General features: G+C 38.4%; 1 protein-coding gene across 1 annotated transcript in view; it reads right to left on the reverse strand.

Moving 5' to 3' along the window:
* The window catches only part of SCEL (sciellin), a 68,194-nt gene that overhangs the window by 39,187 nt on the left and 6,998 nt on the right, over positions 1-22,009 (reverse strand). Inside the window, exon 2 of the mRNA XM_058833024.1 lies at positions 645-723. Within this exon, the coding sequence (XP_058689007.1) occupies positions 645-687 (43 nt within the window). The 5' untranslated portion in view covers positions 688-723. The remainder of the gene's footprint in view (positions 1-644; positions 724-22,009) is intronic.

Consider the following 22,009-nt stretch of genomic DNA (forward strand, 5'->3'; position numbering starts at 1 on the left):
TCAATTTTGGTGCACTTAAACCTGCCACATCCCACCTGAACCAGGTCCCCATACATCTCAAAACCTTTCAGTCTACAGAAATCTTTTTGAGGCTAAGGGAAATGGAAAATTTCATCATGTTTCTAGTTTGCCTCTGGTTATTTCTCTGCATAGAAAGCAAATTCCAGCCCTCCTCGAGTTTTATTCCTCCAGAGGAGTAAACAATCCCATCAGACAATGATTAAACAGCTTTTCTCTCTCCTTCCCACTCCCATTCCCATTTTCTCCATTCTATTTTTCCTCGATTTCTCCTCATTTTCCCTGTGCGAGTCAAAGAGACGGTGCTGAGACCAGTGGATCTTCCCACTGCCCTTGCAAGCCACCCTGCTCCTGCGGGTTTCCCAAACCACGCCACCTTTCCCCGCACCACCACACTCTGCTGTCCGGGGGGATGTCCTGGCCTGAATCCCTGCCAGCCACAGGTTGCGCACAAAACCGATAGTTTGGCATCTGAAGAGGGTCGCAGTGGCTCTCATCACCCTCCTGCCACTGCCCCGTGAGGGAGGGAGCTGCGCCTGGGCCATGGAGAGGCCTGGACAGGAGGGAGGCCGCGCCTCAGCCGGCAAGCGCCCCTGGAGCAGGAAATGGAGGAGACTCAGTATTACCGCTTTGGTGAGGAGACTGTTTCCGTATGCTGAAAGCTGACATTTGTTCCGCGGGATTGTTCCGTCCTTCTGCGGGAATCTAAAAGTAAACATGACAAAAAAAAAAAAAAAAAAAGGGAAGTGAGCTTTGACAGCGAGATTTGGAATCAGCCCTAAAGACAGGTCAAGTTTGTTGTTCGCTTCTATCATCTCCTTGCACAAGTTTAGTCTGACAGGCTGGAATGGCTCAGGGCAGCCCTCCTCAGAGTGAATCTGGTGGCTTTTCCCTGCCTGGTGACAACGATGTGCATTCCTGCCCTGCCCCTCTGCCTGTCACACGGCCCCTTCCCTGCTGGGAGCTCCTTTCTGTGGGCAATGGGTGCGGTGAGAGCCTTCAGGAGTACCGAAGGATGGCTTAAGGTGATAAGCTTCATGGGAAGACGGTATCAGTCCCTGGCACAGCGCCTGGAGCTCAGGTGAGCTCATCCAGCCCTGCTGACGGCTTCAGCAGCTAATACAGAGGGCCAAGACACGCAGTCCTGCTGCCCTGCAACAGTTTTCCAGTCACTGACTTCTTCCCTTACTTCAAATCAGGTCAAAAGCCTCCAACACTGATGATTAAAAAAAAAAAAAAACCAACCAAAAAAAAAAAAACCCACACACATTATTTGTGAGTTTTGGGAGTTGAGCCACTCAAAATATTTCATGTTTTGCTTTGAAACTGGACTGTGAATACCGGCTTTGCTAGAGAAAGCATCAAGCAGAACATAATGACATTTTGAGGACATAAAACTCCCCCTTAAGTTAAAGAAGCCCCAAATGCTTACATTGACTTAAGAGTTTGGCCAAAACTGACCCTCTTTAGCAAATGGATTCCATTTGGTAAAGCAGCATTTTCCAAGAAAACGATGTTTTGCTGGAAAGCTCATAACCAGCTCCATTGTCAGTCTGCTGAAATTTACAGAAGCACCAGGAAACTGTTTCTGTGACAGAAGCAGCCCTTAAAAATCAGGAACATTCCTGGTTCTCTGGATGACAGGGCTATCCTTTTTTTCTTTTTGCAGACATAAAGTGTATTGCTCACACACCTAAAACAGTGGAGATGCCAAGGCCTGTGGCTGTTTCTTTATTAATGGAAGGTGTAGATTTTGCATTCTGGCAGAAGCTTAACAATAATGCTTATTCTGACAATAAAACATTGTGGATGCCACAAAGGATTGCACTTAGAGCAGATTTTTCTTTTCTATGCTTTTGCTGCCCAACAATGAAAAAAGCTTATTATTAAAAAAACCCAAAATAAAATGCCAAAACACAACAAAAAACATAAAGAGAATCCCAAGTTGTCCCCCCCAAAAAAAACAAGCCAAAAGGAACCTCACAAAAATATCCTAACAAACAAACAAGCAAGCAAACAAAAAGAAGCATTAAACAACAAGAGATATTTTTAAAAAGTAAAGATATAAAACTAATACTGGGGTCCAAAGTCTGCATGTATCTTAACCAGTTCTGAAATTCCAAATATTCTGTAGAGTTTAAAATTCTGGCATTTTGAAAGCCTCCTATCTGCATTGCTTTTTTTTAACCTTAGTTGTTGGTATTGAGCAAGTGTTGGCACAGGATGTGTAGAAAACCTGTGACTGCTGGATCTGGTTCCCGCACAATAAAAATATGCTCAGGGCTATGGTGAGCCTTATATATATGTATTGCAATACTTTATAAAATACCTTTTAAAAATATTTATATAAGGTTTCAAGCGTATGTGAACTGAATTTCCTAGAAACTGTTCAGGTAGGTTATCAAGCAATCAGATTTTTTAGATAGTTACCGCTTTCACTATAAATTTTCCTGAACTGTCTCAGGATGATAGAGAACTCTCTGATTTACTTTTTCAGCTTAGGTACATCTTGGTATCTGATGTAGTCAGTCCCAGGATAATAGGAAGTTTGATATTTCAGTATATTTTTAAGCAATGAGAACTCGCACTTCTTCATCTCAAGTAGTAGTTTGTATAGAAGGATTTTGGATTTATTTTCTATTAAGTACTTTTTAAGCCATTTTCTAAGGGAAATGAATCATAAAACTTTGAAAAAGGAGAGTTCTTTTGTGAAAATTAAACCAAATGAAAAGCGACTATAAAGAGGTTTGCAATTCCTCTTGTATGCATGAGAGTCCAACGTGTTTCTTTCATCTTCCAACATTTAATTAAAACTGTGTTTTTTCTCATCCTGAATTTTTTTTTAATATTTTTATGGCAAAACAATATTTCTGCTGCACATGTGTACAGCATCTAGAATAAACTGCTCCACAGTCTCCCTACCCAAAAGTAGTATGCATAAATGAATATAAGAAACAGGTACACTCCCTTTTAAAGTCAGCACTGAAAATGTGCCAGGTATTCTGAAATTTCAAACCCAGGCATTTTAGTCCTACAGAATACTGACATTTTGTCCTTAAGGCTTTTTTCTTACCTCTGAGCTTTCAAGTTTTAAATCAAAGATTAATCCATTAAAATTTAAAATACAAATTTAAAAAAAAATTACTTTAATCTGTAGCACAGACAATCAAGAATCATCAGAGTGAGATTTAAATTTTAGGATTTAGAAATGAAAAGAATCTTGCATAAAAAGGCAGAACGGAGCTCATCAAAGCATTTTTCCTAGGCCTTTGCTATTTTGAACTCTGTGTGTGTTTGCATCTGTGTATTTGAAAAGGGGAGTCCCTTTGAAAAGGGACAAGAGATTAGGAGGATCACATTAGTTTAAAAATATCAGCTCATAAAGATCTGGAACTGTCACATTATTCACACAGGCTCATCTTCAGACCATAGGGAGATAAAAAAAAGTTTTTAACTTTGTAAATGAGACTGTGAGAAAGCAGGGTTATAGCTTTCTATACTATGCTGGAGTAGTAAATTATGTTCAGACTTTCTTAATAAGATCCCAACCACCAAAGCAAAACAACTCAGCTGGAATGCAAAACAAAAACAAACAGGAATGCAACTCCAGTGCAATTTGAATTTAAAAACAGCGTCAGGAAACTCTAAACAAAAATTAAAACTGCCCTGGCCAGTCCAGTGAGCAGCTCCCAAATGGTTTAATGACATGCCAATCCTAGATTCAGACCCTCACACATTTTGTGGCAAATCCAAACATTATCCCAAGAAATTCAGAAAAAACTTCAGACATTACTTCAGGGAAAGTCAAAAGTCCATCTAACCTGGCAAAAAATTACTCCACAAGCAGCACAAGTCTCCAACACTATTTTTATCACAAATACCTATATTCACACTTCTACATCTCCTTTTCATCTCCTGCAGTGACTGGTTAGCAGAATACCTCAGGCCTGCCTCTAAATTCTGAAAGCTAGACCTTCTAGTTTTCAGATCATCTGAACACACCCATTCCTCCATTAGAGAGCCCTTTTGCCGTACTTCTGCTCTTGGCTGTAGTTATGTGATTAGGCTTCACACATATGCATTGCTGTATTTAAAATAATACATAATAATAGAAGCATTTCCTTTAAGATTCATGTTTTCCACATCAGACTGAACTAGTTCCAACAAAAAATATCTTTGTTCTTTGGCTTCTAGCTATGACAGTGATTAAGACCATATTCATAAGTAGTCAGTTGATATGTATATTGCTTCTAATAAAACAATATTAATTTCCACAGCTTAGAGGCAAGAGGCCTCTGCATTATCATCACACTGTAAAATAAAGAATTCAGCACAGTAAATGTTGAAGGAGTGTTGAGAGAGAGATACACCTTCTTCTCTTAAAAGTCAAAATATTTGTAAATATTTGTTTTTATAGTGAGATTTTTCATATAAAGCATTGCCAAGTGCAAATGCCTAAAATGTCAAATTTCCTTTTATTATTAACTGGGTGATTGAAACAGTGATAGCTGAACAACTCATTTAACAAAAGCAATGTTTCAGAATTTTCTTGTCATCCAGCTTCTCATGCGGTGTTGCTAAACCTAAGTTGCAGACAAGTTGCTCAGATTGGCATGTCCACATGAACCCACCAGCTGGAGCAAATGGGTTTCACATATGGCTCTACACAGTCACATCTTGCTGGCTACTGTTTGCTACATGACCAAGTTCCAGCTTTTTAAAAGTGTTTAATATTTGCCACATGAAAAAGAAAATAGGCCTATACTTTGTTCTTCCTTTATCCCAAATATGAAGCTTGCCACCAAAATTTCATGTTCTTGAAGACCATTCTGCTCTGAAGTAAGCTGAACAGTCAGCCTCTTGTGAGCAATCAGAGCTCAAAATTTTAGAATTATTCCATTAGAACTGAAGACTTACTTCAGCTCTACTTTTTGTTTTGCTTTGGTTTTTCTTGTAATTATTAATCTTAATTCTATAGTGTGTGGCTTATCTTTAATTTATGTGACCTGAATGTGGAGAATATGACAGTTTAAAGAAAAGCACATTTGATTAAAACATTTGATCTTAATCACAATTATGAAACACCCAACACTGTTTCCTTGCTTTCAGTTAACAACTTTCAAGTCAGCAAACTTCATTTATTCCTCCATCATTTCTCTCAAATAGTGTGAGCAAGCAACTGAATTAAGTAATTCTGACTTGATCCAGGATAAAGATGTCCCAGCCCTATAACTAAGACACTGGGGACACACATAATTGCATCTGTTCTTCTAGACAGGCACCCGCAAGTGTGTGTGAGGTAAAATCTTTCTGGTTTGGAAGTCAATACCAATTTTGCTGTTGTCTATATCCATCCTTTCTTCCCTCACATAACAGTGCTGTGGCTGGCACTGTCAGATCTACCTATACTTACACTCAAATAAGAATCTCCTGATTGAAGATAAAGGCTGTTTTGCAAATCACCATCACAGCCAGAACCATTCAAGGCTTTACAGTCCTTCATACATCCAAACTTGTTACTACAGACAAAAATATGTTCTCTTTAAAATAGTCTTAAAGGCCTTTTCTGTCAGGTGCAGATCTATATGTATAACCGATGCTCTAATTTCTACCCTACACAATTGCCGCCAGTAACATGATTCTGTTTGTTTGGTAATTAGTCTTTTTTGTGTGTGTGAAAACTACATTTGAAAATTACTACATTTATTTTACAGACATTAAACAATCACAAAAATGTATTCCTAAATGGATTTTTTTTCAGGAGTTACACATCAGAGCAATAGCCATATAATACATTTGTGTACTTCTGGAAATAATACATTGTGTTTAAATAAATATTTTACTCTACCATTTTATCCACAGAACTAATAAAACAGAAAAGAGTTCACACAGAAAATAGAAATAACATGTGTATTTGTGTAAGAAAGAAAACAGGCAAGGTAGGAGTAGAGAACACGTGAATGTATGACAGCAATCATTCACTTATTTGTAGCTGAAAGAGCTCTCAAAACTGGTTTTTCAAGATGTGGGCGGAGGAGATTCTGTTTTGAAAGAAGCTTTGGAACTGTCACTAATGTAAAATCAACCAAATCACAATCCAAATCTGTATGTGTTTTCAAATTAGAAATACACATTCAGTTGTAAATTTTTGGGGTTTTTTATAGAGTGTAGAAAATGGGGTAATAACTTTAATTTTCTTTATTCAGCTCTGTCATTCAATTCACTGGGTTTTTGGTGAAGAACCCTTCCTATTTATACATGTGTTCGGGTCATTATATAGATAAGTCCTTGCATTAAAGTAGAATAGGTATTTTTGCAAAGGTGAAAATGCAAGGGAACTGTTGTTTTGGGTTTGGGTTTTTTTCCAAAATAATAATGAAAAGATAATTCAAGAAAATGAGAAAAGAGTAAATACTCATTAATTTTAGATAAAAATTCCAGATAAAGAAGAAAACAAGCAGTAAAATGAACCAAAGACCAAAAATGACATTAAAACAGCTATTCATGAAAAGTGGTCTGAACAGTGAATTTATCATCAGAGAATTATCACTAGAATAAAATACAATTAGCAATATAATGTGAATAATAAAATAATTAAGACAGTATGGACAGAAGAAGTCAGAAAGGTCCAGGGAATCTGAACGCCTAAACTCTAAAACTCTTGGAGCTGCATTTTCATAGTCAAGTTCTCCATCCTTCTTGAAAATCAGATCCTTTGAAATGGCATCCTGAACTGGACATTAAGAAATCACAGAACATCTGAAAATGCAGGAGTTTCCCTATGTGGTAGGGAACAGCATAAAACCAGCACAGTAAACATCCTTACCTAGGTATGGTAGAAGTTAGTGTCCTAGCGTGGCTCAGTGTGGTTAGTCAGCCTGGAAGGGAGGCACAATCAAAGCAGACAGAGAGCTGAACTGTTCTTCCCCATCCAGCTGTCTGAAAAGTCAAGAGATTTCTCCTTCAGAGGCTGAGTCACTTAAGGAGGAGGTAGGAGGTGTGGAAAAGGGTGGCACCTTGTAGAAATACCAGATCAATTAAGAGTACGGGTGAGTTGTTATCCTTCTCTGCTTGCTGTTCTTTTCAAGTGCAGTAGGGTTGGGTTTCACAAAATGAACTGCCTTCACAGACCTTTAAACAGAAAACCAAGCAATTACCATTTGGAAAAATATACTAGAGTCATTTGGATTTTCCACAGAAATACATGTTGCAGAGCTGTAGGGCTGCCTCTCAGCTACAGAATTGCAGGTATTTACACGGGTGAACATGAAGTAACACCGTATTTCACCGAAGTTCTGCAGAAGTGTTACGTAGAGAACACACGGTGGAATCTGATCTGCATTAAGTATTTGCGCCATTTGGGTATGTGGGCAGAGGCAAAAGATCTGGGGGGAAATCCCTCCCACACGAGATCTTGTTGCAAATCTTTCTTATCTCTGCACATTTGCATTCTCCTTCAGTACTGCCGGCAATAAACAAAGGAGGGAAGAACTTGTATTTACTTTTTTTCTTTCTTTAAAATGGCTGCAGATAAGTTCATAGGCTAAGAACTGCCTTAATATTAGTAAATACAGTAGTATGAAATCAATACTTTTCTTATAGGAACACTATATACAACTCCATGCTTCTGTTTAAGGTACAGAGGTTGTTTTTAATATATCTTATTCAAATCCACCTTATTTTATATTTGGGGAACTTTTGTAGTGAAATTTATAATGAAATATGTGAGAGGTTGTTTAGCAAGATGCTGGCCAACCTTTAGTCCTATTGTCTTTTGTGAAAATTAAGAATTTCTTTCAACTCAGAAAAAGCAAACTGACATGAACTGACTTAGTAATTGCCTGTATTTTTGTTCATTGTTACCTTTTCATAGGCTTGGTACTTAGTAATATGAAGCTATTCTCCAAACATTGGTTCTATCTGATAAAATACAGCTGATGAAGCAGAGCTGCAGGCAAGAAAATACCACATATAAACTACTAACTACCACAAATCTCAGAATTAATTAATACAAGCACACATACATTTCTAAATTTTGTACATTTCAAGTTCTGTGTCCCTTAAAGTCAAAAATACTTACGGCAGTCCTAGAATTTTCAGGTATTATGTGTTAATCTTTCTACAGTCAAGAAGAAATGTCTTACAGACATTTTGAGACATTTTGAGAGTTTGGTTGCCTCCCATATGAAACAGATGTCTTTCCTCATAAGAAACAAGGAATTAGCATTATATGGGAATTAGCTTTAAAAAAATCTACATACACTTTAATTTTAAATGGACATCTAGCTTTTATTTATAATAAAACCTGAGGCTAGGAATATCTTCTTTTTTGAAACATTTTTCTTTCAAAATTCAGCTGCTACATGATATGAATTTGTTATCATTTTCCATTCAACCAGACAAGCCCCGTTCGTAAATCAGAAATACACTTAACCTGTCTCACAACACTGCCTTCTTTAGCCAAAGTGTTTGAGAAACACAAATAGAGATGCAAACAATACAGTCTGGAGAAGTTCAATTGATATTTTCCTGTATTTATGGCCTTTGAACACAGAGAAGAAACTATAGAACAGAACAGGCCAGTTCTGCTACCCAAAAGAAGCCCAAGGCTTACACTAAGAAGTCCTTGCTAAGTCTTTGGTGTCTGATGTGACAGAATAGACAGTCTATAGGAAGATGCATACATATGAAATTCCAACAATGGTGCTCACCTCAGCCTAGGAATAAAGCAGGCCAGCTGTCTTTTAGTGACTGGTCTGTGACAATGAGTATATTAATTGGATGGTGAATTTTTCGTGTTAGCTGTGCTGACTACTTAATATTTCAAAACTGTAAAAAATAATTTAAACTTTTTTTTAGACTAAAGCAAGTCTGACTTACTGATAAAGTCTGTCTCATTTTCTGTATTGTAACCACATGCAAGCATTTTTCCCTGTGAATAAAGAATATATGATGCAGTGCTGTTCCACAGGAATTGAACAGTTTCAGCATAACCATAACAGTGAAAATGACCCATAGCTATTTTCCATGAAAAAACTTCCCATACTGTAAAGAAATTCAGCTTCTAGAAATTCAGAGGAACTCAAACTTTGCCTCTGGATCTCAGTATAACAAGTAACACTCACAAATCCAGCCATGCCCAAAGTGTTCTGCTGTCAGGTTTCATTTCTCTTTTATTTCTCTAGTACAAGGTCCATATTAAATTGAAGGAAGGACAGAAGTGAAATACAGCAAAATGTAATTTTTCAGACTATTTCAGAACTTGAATTATATCTCCCTTACTACCTTTCTCGCTCTTAAGAAAACCTCCAAATTGAAGCATGGACAGACAGTATTCTAGACACAGATTTTTCCATAGTGTCAGGAAAGAGCAGTGCAAAAAATACAAACAAGTTGTGTTGACAACTGATGAGTATCAATTGAGTATGTGATTTAGCTGATCATTACATTGGGCCAAGTATTGCTATTGATTTATCACATTTCAAGGACTTTTTTTTTTCTTTTTAGTTCAACAGTAAGGTGCTTTGATGCAAAAAGTGACTTGTTTCGTATTTATCAATCAATAGTCTACTTGGTGGGACTTAAGTAAATACTCAGGTTTTGCTTGTCATTCTCTCAAGAAGAAAAGAGGAAGTTCTCTGAAGAACAGATACAAACATAACTGGCAACATCCTAGGCTTATGTAACTGGATATAACCCCATCAAAATCATTCTGATAGCTTGATTTAGCACAGTGTGTGGCCTGTCATAATTTATGATAGAAAACAAGACATATCTTAGAATTCCTCCCTACAATAAATCCTCTTTATCCTTTATTAATAACCAGCAATAGGGACACATTAGTGATCAGTAATCAGAGGCCACTGTCTCTTGCAGTGTAGATTTTTAACACAGTTTGGAGGACATTTCAAGCAGACTCATTTTAAATACCTCATCTACAATGGAGCCTTATTTGCCATCCAAGGAATTTGCACAATGCCCGCTAAGAAACTGCCAATAGGGAATGTTGTCTTTTAAAATAGAGTAGCACTGGCAGAAAAATGAGCATAAGTATTTCAGAAGTGCCATAATTTAAATTTGAATGGTTTATTCAGTGTTATTAAAGTCAAATGCTTATAGCACCCTAGAGTGGCAATACATTACCATACTTCCCAACTCTCATAGTTTTCTGAACAAGATGATTGCATTCAGTGTTCTTAGCTTCAGCTTATACACTTTTCTAAAAAGTCTATGTCCCCAGATTGCTAGTAAAATGTATTTTTCTCTACATGATTTTCTTGCCAATCTTTGTTGGTTTTCCATTTTTCAGTACAAAACATACCACAAAATATTGTGCTATCTCCCCATCTTTGTTAAGGTTTATAAGACCTTTATTTTAATGGCATCATGAAAATAGCATAATGTAGCCTAGCTCCATTGAGTTTTTATGTAGATTCACAACACAGAGCTGGGAATGAGCAGTGACTCAGAAGACAATTTTTGGATAAATATGATTCTGTAACTCCTCCCATAAAGGGAGGAATATGTTACTGAATAACTACATTTTCTTCATGCATTTAGTCCTCTGAAAGAGAATTCCTGTAATACTTCAGACTTCCCAAGTAGCACTGGTTAACTGTGGTGTTATGGGTTATAATATTGTATAACTGGTATGTCCAGAAGATTTGAAGACAGTCTAGCAAATAATGTTGAATTTTTTTAGTTTCATGATAGGATAAAGCAGCTACATTTATGTTATTAAGTGAAACATATCAAAGCCCAATATCTGGCCTGAGGACAAGGAGCACAGCATGTTCTTTACCTGTATCACTAAAGTTGTTTTTCAAAAAGAACTGTGTGGCCTCATCTACATCCTACTGAAAGCAGTCCAAAGCTTCTGTCCATGCCTAAGTCTTTATTCAGAGACAGAAAATTAGCATGAACAATACTGTGTCAAGGAATGTACATGATAATAGTATGGACAAACAGAGGATATTGCTCAGGTCCAGATCCTACTTCTACTGAGTTAACTAGTATGGTCCTATTAATTTGCCTTGATTTCTCCAAATATAATTGTGTTCAATAGAGCTCATGTCAAAAGATGACTAAAACTAAACACTCTGAAACATATAGATAGGTGTAGGAAGTGGATGGTGCCCAGCTGCTAGGCAGCATTTAGCAGACTGACACAGCTGTTTAGTGTAATCTTTATCAGGGAGGTAGGTTCCACATCTGTGCCACCTGCACATTTTTCTTGCTTAAGCTTAGTGTAAGCTCACCTGTGTATGTAGACAGCACTTCCAACAGGTTAAGTCAAAAAGGAAGGGGTCACTTCTGCAAAAAAGAACCCAGTGCAGCAAATAGAAAATAAAGTGATGCTCATGCATAGGGTGACATCTTCCTCTTGAAGGTGAATAGCACAAGGCACCGTCCTCCCTAAATTCCTAGTCCAGCCCCACATAAAATAAGATGATGGTCAGGACCTGTGCTACCTCTTTATACAGAGTTACTTTTCACTATGGCAAAAATAATTGACCAAGGGAATATATTGCCTACGGGTACACCCTTACCAAGAGGTATGTGTGACTCAGAACCAGATTATGAATGTCTCTATGAATCCTAGAAGCATTCATGGCTGCAACACAGAGGAGAGGGAAATATCAGAAGTACGACTTTTTCCCGTGGGAAGGTTATTCTAACATTATAAATTCCCCCTGAAGATTCTGGTCCTCCTGCTCCTAGATAAACTTCTTAAAATAAAATATACTAATGATCTAATGTGAGATGGAAAGCCTCTTCCTTCATGGGCTGCCTTGCTCCTACTAGGATATGGGTTTTAAAGCTAGGTAAGCAATGTCCTGGGCTGCCTTGCAAACGGCAACTACTGGCAGTGCCCAGTGCCTGTGGTACTTTGTAACAATTTTGTTCTTTCCTTCATGCTCAAAAATTAGAATTCTTCTGCCTAATCACATACCAGGCTCATGCTGTTACAATCCAATGATTCAGAGATGCCTCTGCCCAAGTTTAGGTGCAGATGAGACCACATGCCCAAGTCAATAATAGATTTATTTGAACTATGAGCATGAGGTAGAGTGATAGAAAGAAATAGAAAAGAAGTGAGGGGCACAAGGGGATGGGGGCGGGGGGTGACTTTTCACCATTTTTACATCTCTTTAATGAGTAGTCTATCTTCTATTGGTTAAATGGTTCCCTCGACTCTGGAGCTAATTAGTCTGCATGCCCAGTCTTTCTCTGGAGTTGGTGGGTTTCTTGGGTCAGTGGGTTACGGGTCAGTGGACATGATCTCCTCCTGTGAATTGTATTTATTAGGTTCTTCTTAACTTGGAGTTCTGCCAAATGTCCTTGTAGCCTGTAAACTCTGCATTCTTTGTGTCTGCAATCAGTGATACATTTTTCTTCCTAAGCTTTGTTAACCTTCCCCTAGACCTGAGATCACTGAAGCCTGTCAAGCCCTAAACTTTAGTGCATTCTACAGACAAGTAATTTACCCTCCAACATGCAGACAACAGTACCACTTTTATACAGCCCAAGTTCCAGGTATCCACAGAGACATATCTGGGGGGGCCCTGGTGGCCATTGGTGGTCACAGATGCTATTTGTCCCATAACTGGGATGATCCTTGTTTGACCGATGATATGCGTATGAGCCATCGCTTCTTTTCATTTGCCATGGTGATAATTTTTGTTCAGACCCATTAACCAGGATGTGCTAACCAGACCTTGCCTCTACCAGGCCTGGAATTGGGGCTGTCCTGTCTCAAATTCCTCCCTTCTGTGCGCACTGTGGTGGCTTATCTTATGGCAAGTTCCTTCTGAGGCCTTACAGAATTTGAGACAGCCAACTGTACTCTTTAACAACACACATTTAACTCTCTCAAAGAACAGATCAAGAAAGCAACAGCTTACCAATTGGATCACTTAGCATATGACTAAACTGAAGTTCAAATCATTCCTCCTTTTGATAACAGCTTATTTTTACCAGCAGACTACCTTAACCACTGAGTGATAATTTTTTGTGTGAGAGAACACAATTACCTGGAGTTTTCTACCTCCTGAAAGTTTAAGTAGTCACTGGAGAAGGAATAATGCTACAGCCCTTTTACTATGGCATACAAATATTGGCCTCACTACTGTCAAAATGAATATTTAGATATTAGGTATGGAATTCACATTTTTCTTTTTATGTTGTAATTTCTCAGCATTTTATCACTTGATTAAAATAGGTAGACATAATACTTATTTTTAATATTATGTAGCAACAAGTGTTGTGCAGAGACAGAACTTTAACACTTTCACTCGGTTGTGTTACTGCCAAAGTGAGTACAGCATTTCATGAAGTCTGATATGAAATACTGTAATGCACCAGAGATAATGCTGTGTTTTATGGAATAACCTTTGCCATCCAAACCATTTCCTTTAGTTATTGTAGGTTGCTGATCCTGGGGAAATCCTTTCAACCAGTTAAAATAAGGCATGCAATCTTTTTTTTAACCACACCTTTCTGAATACAGGAAGGAGCACTGTCAGAGCTTTTTCATATGCATTTTTTGAATGCTAAGAAAACCTTAGTCATAATGCAGACATATTTTCAGTCCATTGTTCTCCCAAAGGGTGTGGCAAAGTTCATAAACTAAAGGAGGAAGAAAAAATGCCATAAATAGTATGTAAAATGTCTAAAACTTTTCATATCTTCTAGTTGCCATAGAAAATGTCTGAGCAGTGTCTTCTGCTTATAGCAGGCACCAACACATTTCATGGAGGTACATATTATTTGGCCTGATTTCCCCACAATTTGAATAGGTCCTTACTCTGCAAATAAGTGAAATATATTTCAGAAGCCCCCAAAAGTCTGATCCATAGCATGCTAAACTTGCATATTTTGATCTTGCACCACTGCCATCACTGCCTTAGCTAAAGAACACAGTTACTAGCTTTATCAGTTACTGATAAAATCAGTTATTTGAGGAAAATTGTGCTGAAAACCTGGCCAAGTCAAATGACACCCGTGTGGTACCAGCTGAATGGCTGTAACCAGTTGTGTTGCTTGTGTTATTGATGAATAGCTTATTTGTTAATTTGTTACCAGTACTGAATAAACAAGCAATGTTCACATAGGTGGCTAAAGAAATGAGAATCAGATTGTGACCAATAGTAATGGAGGGAGTGTGAGAATTATGATTAGATGTGCTTTTTTCATTTAAGAGTGACTTTGTAATATTTCTATCAAATCCCCACTGAGAGAACCCAGTGGGAAAGAACAAACAGTGCTGATCTCAGGAAAAGCCATCTCTTTAAAAGATGTTAGAAGAGACAAAGTTAAAAGGAGGAAAGGTTTTCCTGCTCCTTGTCTGAAATTTTCTTACAGCATTTAATTGGTCATGGGCACTGTAAATACATAGGAGACAACCCCCACAGGCTGTTTTTTTTATAGTGCAGATAAGGAGATGTATCTGCCCCATAGAATGATATCCATGTGAGGAAGTTCACATTACACTTATCTGATAGACTTGTTCTTCTCTCCTTGCCCTGGTATTGTGTTTGGATTTTATGCTAGGGCTAAGCAGCCTTCTCTTGTAATTCTTTCTTTTATTAATTGGATTAAATTAGTTGACTAAGAACTTGATTGTCATTTGAAAACCTACACAGAAATTCCATACCAATCAAAACAACCCAACGAACCAATATCCCACCTATTTATTGAAATCTTCCTTTGATGTACATTCCATACTGGTGTTATCAGCATACTTAACTGCTGTGCTTGATAGGCAAATATTACAGATGGTGATCCTGTTCTCTAGCCACATCAAAGCTGAATATGGGCATGGAAGAGAGGAAGGCTTTTCCCTGTTCCTGGAAGATGCTGGCTGTGGTATAGTTAGCACAGAAGAGCTTATTGTAGAAGAGTTGTTAGAAAATGTGTTCTAAAATCAATACCTGCAAAAATAAGACACAGACCAAAAATGTGAATCAAAAGGGGTGGAGTTGAACTTTAAAATGTTCAGAGAATTAAAAAAAAAAGATGATTGAAGGTTCATAAGTACTTCTCCCCACACAGAACAAATGCATCAGGTAAGACTGTCTTAGTGTGGTGAAATGAGGTGTAAGTGTAAAAACATCACAAACAGTATGAGAAGGGTATATTTCAGTTCTCCTCCCAGTACAAGAGCTAGTTGGAGTGAACATTAAGAAGAAAAAGGAGACTCGAGGAGACTCGAGGAGACTCGAGGAGAGGAGACTCGAGGAGAGGAGACTCGAGGAGACTCGAGGAGACTCGAGGAGAGGAGACTCGAGGAGAGGAGACTCGAGGAGACTCGAGGAGACTTGAGGAGAGGAGACTCGAGGAGAGGAGACTCGAGGAGAGGAGACTCGAGGAGAGGAGAGGAGACTCGAGGAGACTCAAGGAGAGGAGAGGAGACTCGAGGAGACTCGAGGAGACTCGAGGAGAGGAGACTCGAGGAGACTCGAGGAGACTCGAGAGGAGAGGAGACTCGAGGAGAGGAGAGGAGACTCGAGGAGAGGAGACTCGAGGAGAGGAGAGGAGACTCGAGGAGAGGAGAGGAGACTCGAGGAGACTCGAGGAGAGGAGACTCGAGGAGAGGAGACTCGAGGAGAGGAGACTCGAGGAGAGGAGAGGAGAGGAGACTCGAGGAGAGGAGAGGAGAGGAGACTCGAGGAGAGGAGAGGAGACTCGAGGAGACTCGAGGAGAGGAGAGGAGAGGAGAGGAGAGGAGAGGAGAGGAGAGGAGAGGAGAGGAGAGGAGAGGAGAGGAGAGGAGAGGAGAGGAGAGGAGAGGAGAGGAGAGGAGAGGAGAGGAGAGGAGAGGAGAGGAGAGGAGAGGAGAGGAGAGGAGAGGAGAGGAGAGGAGAGGAGAGGAGAGGAGAGGAGAGGAGAGGAGAGGAGAGGAGAGGAGAGGAGAGGAGAGGAGAGGAGAAAAAGGAAAAAAGGAGAGATGTTTCTTTCTACAAGTAGGATGTAAGCTGTCCTTTCTGCAGGAAGATGTATTTCCAATAGTTTATGAAATGCAAGTTTATTTATGTATGTGTCTGTCTGTACTTGTGCATGTGTATATGTGTGTGTATGCATGTATGTACTTATACTGGTATGTGTGTACCCACACATCAAATATCTCAATGAGACACAAGCTTGTTAAAGAGAAAAGCAGTGATGATTACTAAATAAACATAAACTCCATTGGGCTAAAGAAGAGCATGACAAGCAAATTGATAGAGACTCTAAGGACACTTAAGGAAAGCAACTTAAATGTTCTCCCTGTTCTTCCACTCTTTCCTGAACTCCTGAATTTTGCTTTTGGCAACTCTTGGAGACAGAATACAGGCTGACTAAGAAGTGACACTGTCATGTTATGCCCCTATGGTCAAAATTTTTATAAGGCACATAACTAAAATTTCATTAAAATTCTTTCTTAATTCTTTGATGATAATGCAAACAATTAGCAATACAATCAAAGTGATACCATTTTTCTGTGGAATGCCAATTCGTCAGGTTTTAAAATAAGCCTTAGTGAAGGGGTTGTCATTCAGCCCCTCAACTGAGAGTCATACAGCCTTGTCACTTTACTTTTTTCAGAGTTTATTCTCTATTTACATGACAGATGTGGAGACTATGCATATATGTAAACATGGAGAGGATTTTACTTTGTTAGTACATGTTTAAGACCCTTTCCTTACTAATAAATGCCTTTGCAAACCAGTAAAATTTTTCACCTGTTCAAATAACAGAAAAAATAGCAAAGCAGATTTATGATATGTGTTGAAATGTAGTTCATCTGCAGGAGTAAAACTGGAAATGGTATAATGGAAGTGGAATCAGCCCTCCACATTCCCCTTCCAGCTTCTCTGGAAAAGAATTCAGCTTGCTCTCCCTTATCCACAGAATTAGAAGGCTTAATAGCATTTCCAAGAATCTTCCAAGGAATAAACTTCAGGTGCAGATTTCAATCACAAATTATGTGAAGGAAAAGAGAACACATTTTCTAAATTAATGCTTCTGTAAACAGGGCTTTATGAGCTAGGAAGCTGAAGAAATAACTGAGCTTTCTTCTTGCCTTTTCAAAATACTTGTCCTTTGATATAAACTGGCCAATAGACTGGTATTGAAATCAGTACATTTTAAATATCAACTTCTCTTTCCCTTTTATTTTGAGTAAATTATATTCTTCTAAAAATTGTTTTCCAAACTATGAATACTTTGGAAAAAATGTTGGCAGAAAAAAAACGTTTACATGCGTTTTAATGTTCAATACATGAAAAAGAACTGAAGGCTTTTCATTTGTTTTTATTGCTCTTGTTAAATGAAATGAAAACAAGACTGGGCTTTGAAATGGGATGATTTTTAAATAATTTGTGTGATATTACAAGGGAAAGAATCAGAACAGAATGATTATAATTATCTAGATGTAATCACAGAGGCCCAGATAAGTTCCTCAGGTTCCAGATTCTGCCATGGTGCAGTAAGAGCATAATGTGAGGAACACAGTAATTTCAGGTGTAGGCTTCTCTGGATCTCCATGCAGGCTATTATCCTGAGAGAGCTAAATGCCAAATCATGTGTAAGTAAATAATTTGAATTATACTCAATGAAGGAGACGCTAGACCAGTGACATCTATTTTCAAAACACTTGTTTCCTGAGAGCTGGGTGAGACTTTCCATCACAGGCCCCATTTAGCAAAAAAAGCTAGGCTACATCAGAAGCTAGGCTTCTATCTCTAAATTTATCACTCAAGACACCCCTAATGTAATCTCACACCAATGCAGATCAAAGTAGGTCAGAGGACTAGGCTGTGGAAGTTACTATTTCTCTTCACTGTTTTGAAAGGAAGCCTAAAAATGACAAGTCAGATATAGGCATCTACACTGTAGGTACCTATACATGTCAGATGAATTCCATATAATGGCAGGATTTCAAACCATTTTTTTACCTCTTGCAGAAAGCAATGGCTTTTTGTCAAATTAAAAGGAAACAAGGATGCAGAGTTTTTTCTCTCTGTCTGGACAAAGTTCAAGTTGCAAAGATTATGCTGCAGCCTCAACAGCACTGCATCTGTAAAAATGTGCTCCCCTACTGCACTGTGGCCCCTTACACAAAAAGTGCATCTAGAAAACTATAATCTGTCTGTGTAGGAGTCTGACACACAAAGAAACTGTAAGATGAGAGAAAAGAGAAGACAGAAAAATAATGACAACAAAAAACTGCTTTCCTGACAGTTTTGTCCATTTCAGTCATGGGTACTAAGGAAATATTACTTTTATTCTTAGAAAGAATATTTCATATTTTCCTGTATTTAAGTCCTCCAGCTATAGCAACAGTAAGACTTGAATTTTGGAGTTTAACTGCTTTACTTGTGGGTGTCTATATTCAATGTGTTCAGATCCCTAATCTTCAGATAAAACACTATAAATGAGTTTTGGCATCTTCTATGAATTTGTGAATAGAACCTATAGCATTGTACATAATCACAATCTTTGAATTCTAAATATTTTCTTCGTTTTCTTAATATAATTTTGAAATAAGCAATTCTGCTCCAGAATATTTGAGACTTCTAAACTCAGAGTGCTGAACTCATTTTAGGTTGAAGCAGAAAGCTCCAAGCTAGTGAGCTTTGTTGTAACTTAATTATATGGCCAAGCTGGGTGTGTGAACATATCCAGTGCGCACTGGAGAATAAATTGCTGGGTTTGGTTTTTCTTGATTTACAAGTTGCTATAAGTGGTGCATGTTCCCAGGGAGTGGTAAAAAGTAGGGGTGTGTTAAACAGGTTTAAGAACATTTTAAAGAAACACTGTCAGGTTTAAGACATAGTAGATTTGGTGTACATCCTCCCTCTTTCCAAATAACATTTTCTGTTTCTGTGGTTACAAACAGCTGAGCTGCACACTGACTCTCTGTTTAAGCAATACCACAAAACCCAGTGTAGCAGTTATGTGTCACACTGTTGCTCCCCTTTTTGTCTTTATTTTTGCCATCAGTGGGGAAACGAAACTGCCAGAATTGCTGTTCTTGGCACTCCTTGGAGAGCTCAGTACACGTGCCATTGAGTTCAGCCAGTAAAATCTTGTGGTTTTCTGCAAAAAATAGCTGTGGTGAAGACAAGCAGCTTCTGGATCAAACAATTTCTCTGCTCAGAGTTGTTATTTGAGAAGTAAGTTATTTGGTAGTGTTGCTGGGGCCACCACTTCAAGGTCTGAAACTCCCCAGTATAAAGTCTGGGCTGCAAGTTCCCAGGAACCTTGGAAAACTCACATGATTTTGAACCTAAATCTTTTATGTTTCTCAGAAGTTTTACATGGAGAATGGACATAATTTTAAGTCTTTTATACACATAGCACTGATTTTGAGCCTTGGAGACCTAATGGATATTTCCTTCTTCTGGATATCCTACTGGAACTAAGGATAATTCCAACTGAAAATGAGAGTAAACTTTCTTAAACAGATTTCACAAGAGATATCCATTTTGATAGCTTGTTTAGTGTAGGAGAACAGAATCAGCTGAGAAGAGTGTATATACAAAATTCTGTATATACAAACAACTATTTGCCATTATTGCAAACAACACTAAGGTCTTTGTTTAGAAGGATTCTAGGCAACATTTTGAAATCACTTTTTCTCCTCAAAGCCGGTAAATCTGTTAATTTTATTTATCTCTCCTGTGGCATTATGCTACAGTACTTACAGTGCTATTCAAAATTCTATAAAATAGCATTCAACACCAAAAGGTACAGCAGAATCATAGAATATCCTGAGCCGGAAGGGACCTACAGGATCATTGAGTCCAACTTCTGGCCCTGCGTGGGACATCCTCAAGAACCACACCCCGTACCTGAGATCATTGTCCAAACACCTCTTGCATCTGGCAGGCTTTGTGTCATGACCTCTTCCCAGGAAACCTGTTCAGTCTTTAGCATTTTGAGCAAATACATCTTTTAAATTCTCCCTTCCAAAGGTAATAAGGGAGCACCATGATATGCACACGAATCAGTGTTTGCCAGAACAACACTTAGTCCATGAAAAAAGCGGAGTGGAGTTATGATTTGCAAGTGCCACTGTTTGGAAGACACGGAGCAGAGGAAAGCTGAAATTTGGAAGCAGGTATCAAAGTAACTGAAGAGAATTTGAAATAATAATGAAGGAAAAATATGTCAAATTAAAAATGGAAGTAAGCAAGAAAGGATCTCAAAGGTCAAAGATCAGTCTGATTTCCTGTACTGACAATGCAAATCCTCCATGGCAGTGTTCATGAAGAGTTTCAAGAGCAGTGTCCTTGTAAATGAAGATTAATGTATCCTACTGGTTTTTAAGCAATGGTAGAGATGTTTGTGTAAAAAACAGAAAATTCTTTGCCTGGAAATTGCACACTTTAGAAAAACTGCAGTCAAATTAAGAGAGACAGGATGAGCAGTGATGTTGCATGAGAACAATGTCATGAACAATGCATGGCATGTCAGCTATTCCATCTACATGGCTTGTGTTTGGGACAGATGAATATCTGAATTATGCTGCAGAAGGAGCAAATAAAAGCAAACACAGAGGATAAGAGGGCTGATGAGTTACAAACAAGGGAACCAAGTGATTTGAAGACAATGCCACAAACAAGCAAAACTCAAAAGTTTTGGCATGAGGGCAAGGGCAGTTATAGCCTCTCAATACAATTTTTTCTCTGGGTTTTGCAAGGTCAGCCTCCTAAACAGCAAAAGGTATCACTGCAAGGACTACATGTTCAGGAAACACCACAGAGATTGTCATGAATCAGTATCTCTATCATTTATCTAACTGTACAGTGCAGTGATCCAGTAAATGGGTGTTGACAATAGGTTTTGCAGTGAACAGCAAGGGTGCGGTTTGTTTATCAGTTTAAACTGATCTAGTACCACATTCCCACCAAAAGTAACATTTGTGCCTGGCCTGTCCTGCCCTTGACCATCTAGTCCCGTAGATTGCCTTGGTCAGATCACCAAACATCAAGATTTAATTCATTTCGAGTCTCATGACCAAAAGAACTGAAATAAAGCATGTGGAGAAAAAAAATATTCCAGGTAGGCCAAGTCCATTCCCTTGCCAGAGTGTGATTGGGTGGTTTACATCAGTCAGGAAACCAGCTCTTTTGAGTTAACACCTTCCTTAATTTAGTAACTATTGGAACAAAAAAATCCCCTCAAAACCAATATTTTTACCTCTCTCTAAATCCAGTCACATTGTTATTAGTGATTATTAGTAGTAATTTCCCTGCCCTAACAGCTGCAGTGTTTTTAATACAAGAGGTCTCCCACAGGATTTCAATTGAAAGGACTTTCTAACACTTAGAAGGAACCATCAATGGCCTTTCTGAAGGTGTCTAAAGTTTCTTGAAATACTGCATTAGCTTAGCTCTCATCTGCAAGTCACACTTTGTTCAGATCTCTACATGCATACATATGGGAAAGGTTAGTAAAAACATAATTTGGTGTATATGGGTAATTTGCCAATTATTACCAATTCATGTCCTTTTCCACATGGAGTAACTTTGTCTGATATCAACTTTTTTTCATATCAATGGTCTTTGATATCTTTCAGGCACTGCTGGGAAGGGTAAAATTTGAGGATGGGATTTGAATGACAGAAACTATTATCACTTTAGGTTTAAAAGAAACCATCTGACCTCCAAAGTAGTCAAATATGCTCCAGTACTTTAATCATCACTGCACTGGACTCACTGCAGTAAACCATAGCATTTTTCTACTGGATAATCCAGAACTGGACACAGTACTCCAGATGTGGCCTCACCAGTGTTGAAGAGCAAAAGGATTCTCTTCCTCATCATGATGGCAATTCTCTTACAAATGTAGCCCAGGAAGCTGCTGCCCTTTTTTCCATGAAGGGTGTGTTAGTAGCTCATGGTTATCTGGTTTTCCATTTCCTGAAAACTTTCACTACAAGGACCTTTTAAGCAAAGCAACTTTCCAGCCAGTGCGTCCCCAGCATGTACTGGTGCTTGGG

This window comes from Poecile atricapillus, chromosome 1 (assembly GCF_030490865.1).
Source record: "Poecile atricapillus isolate bPoeAtr1 chromosome 1, bPoeAtr1.hap1, whole genome shotgun sequence".
In the NCBI taxonomy this organism is placed as follows: Eukaryota; Metazoa; Chordata; class Aves; order Passeriformes; family Paridae; genus Poecile; species Poecile atricapillus.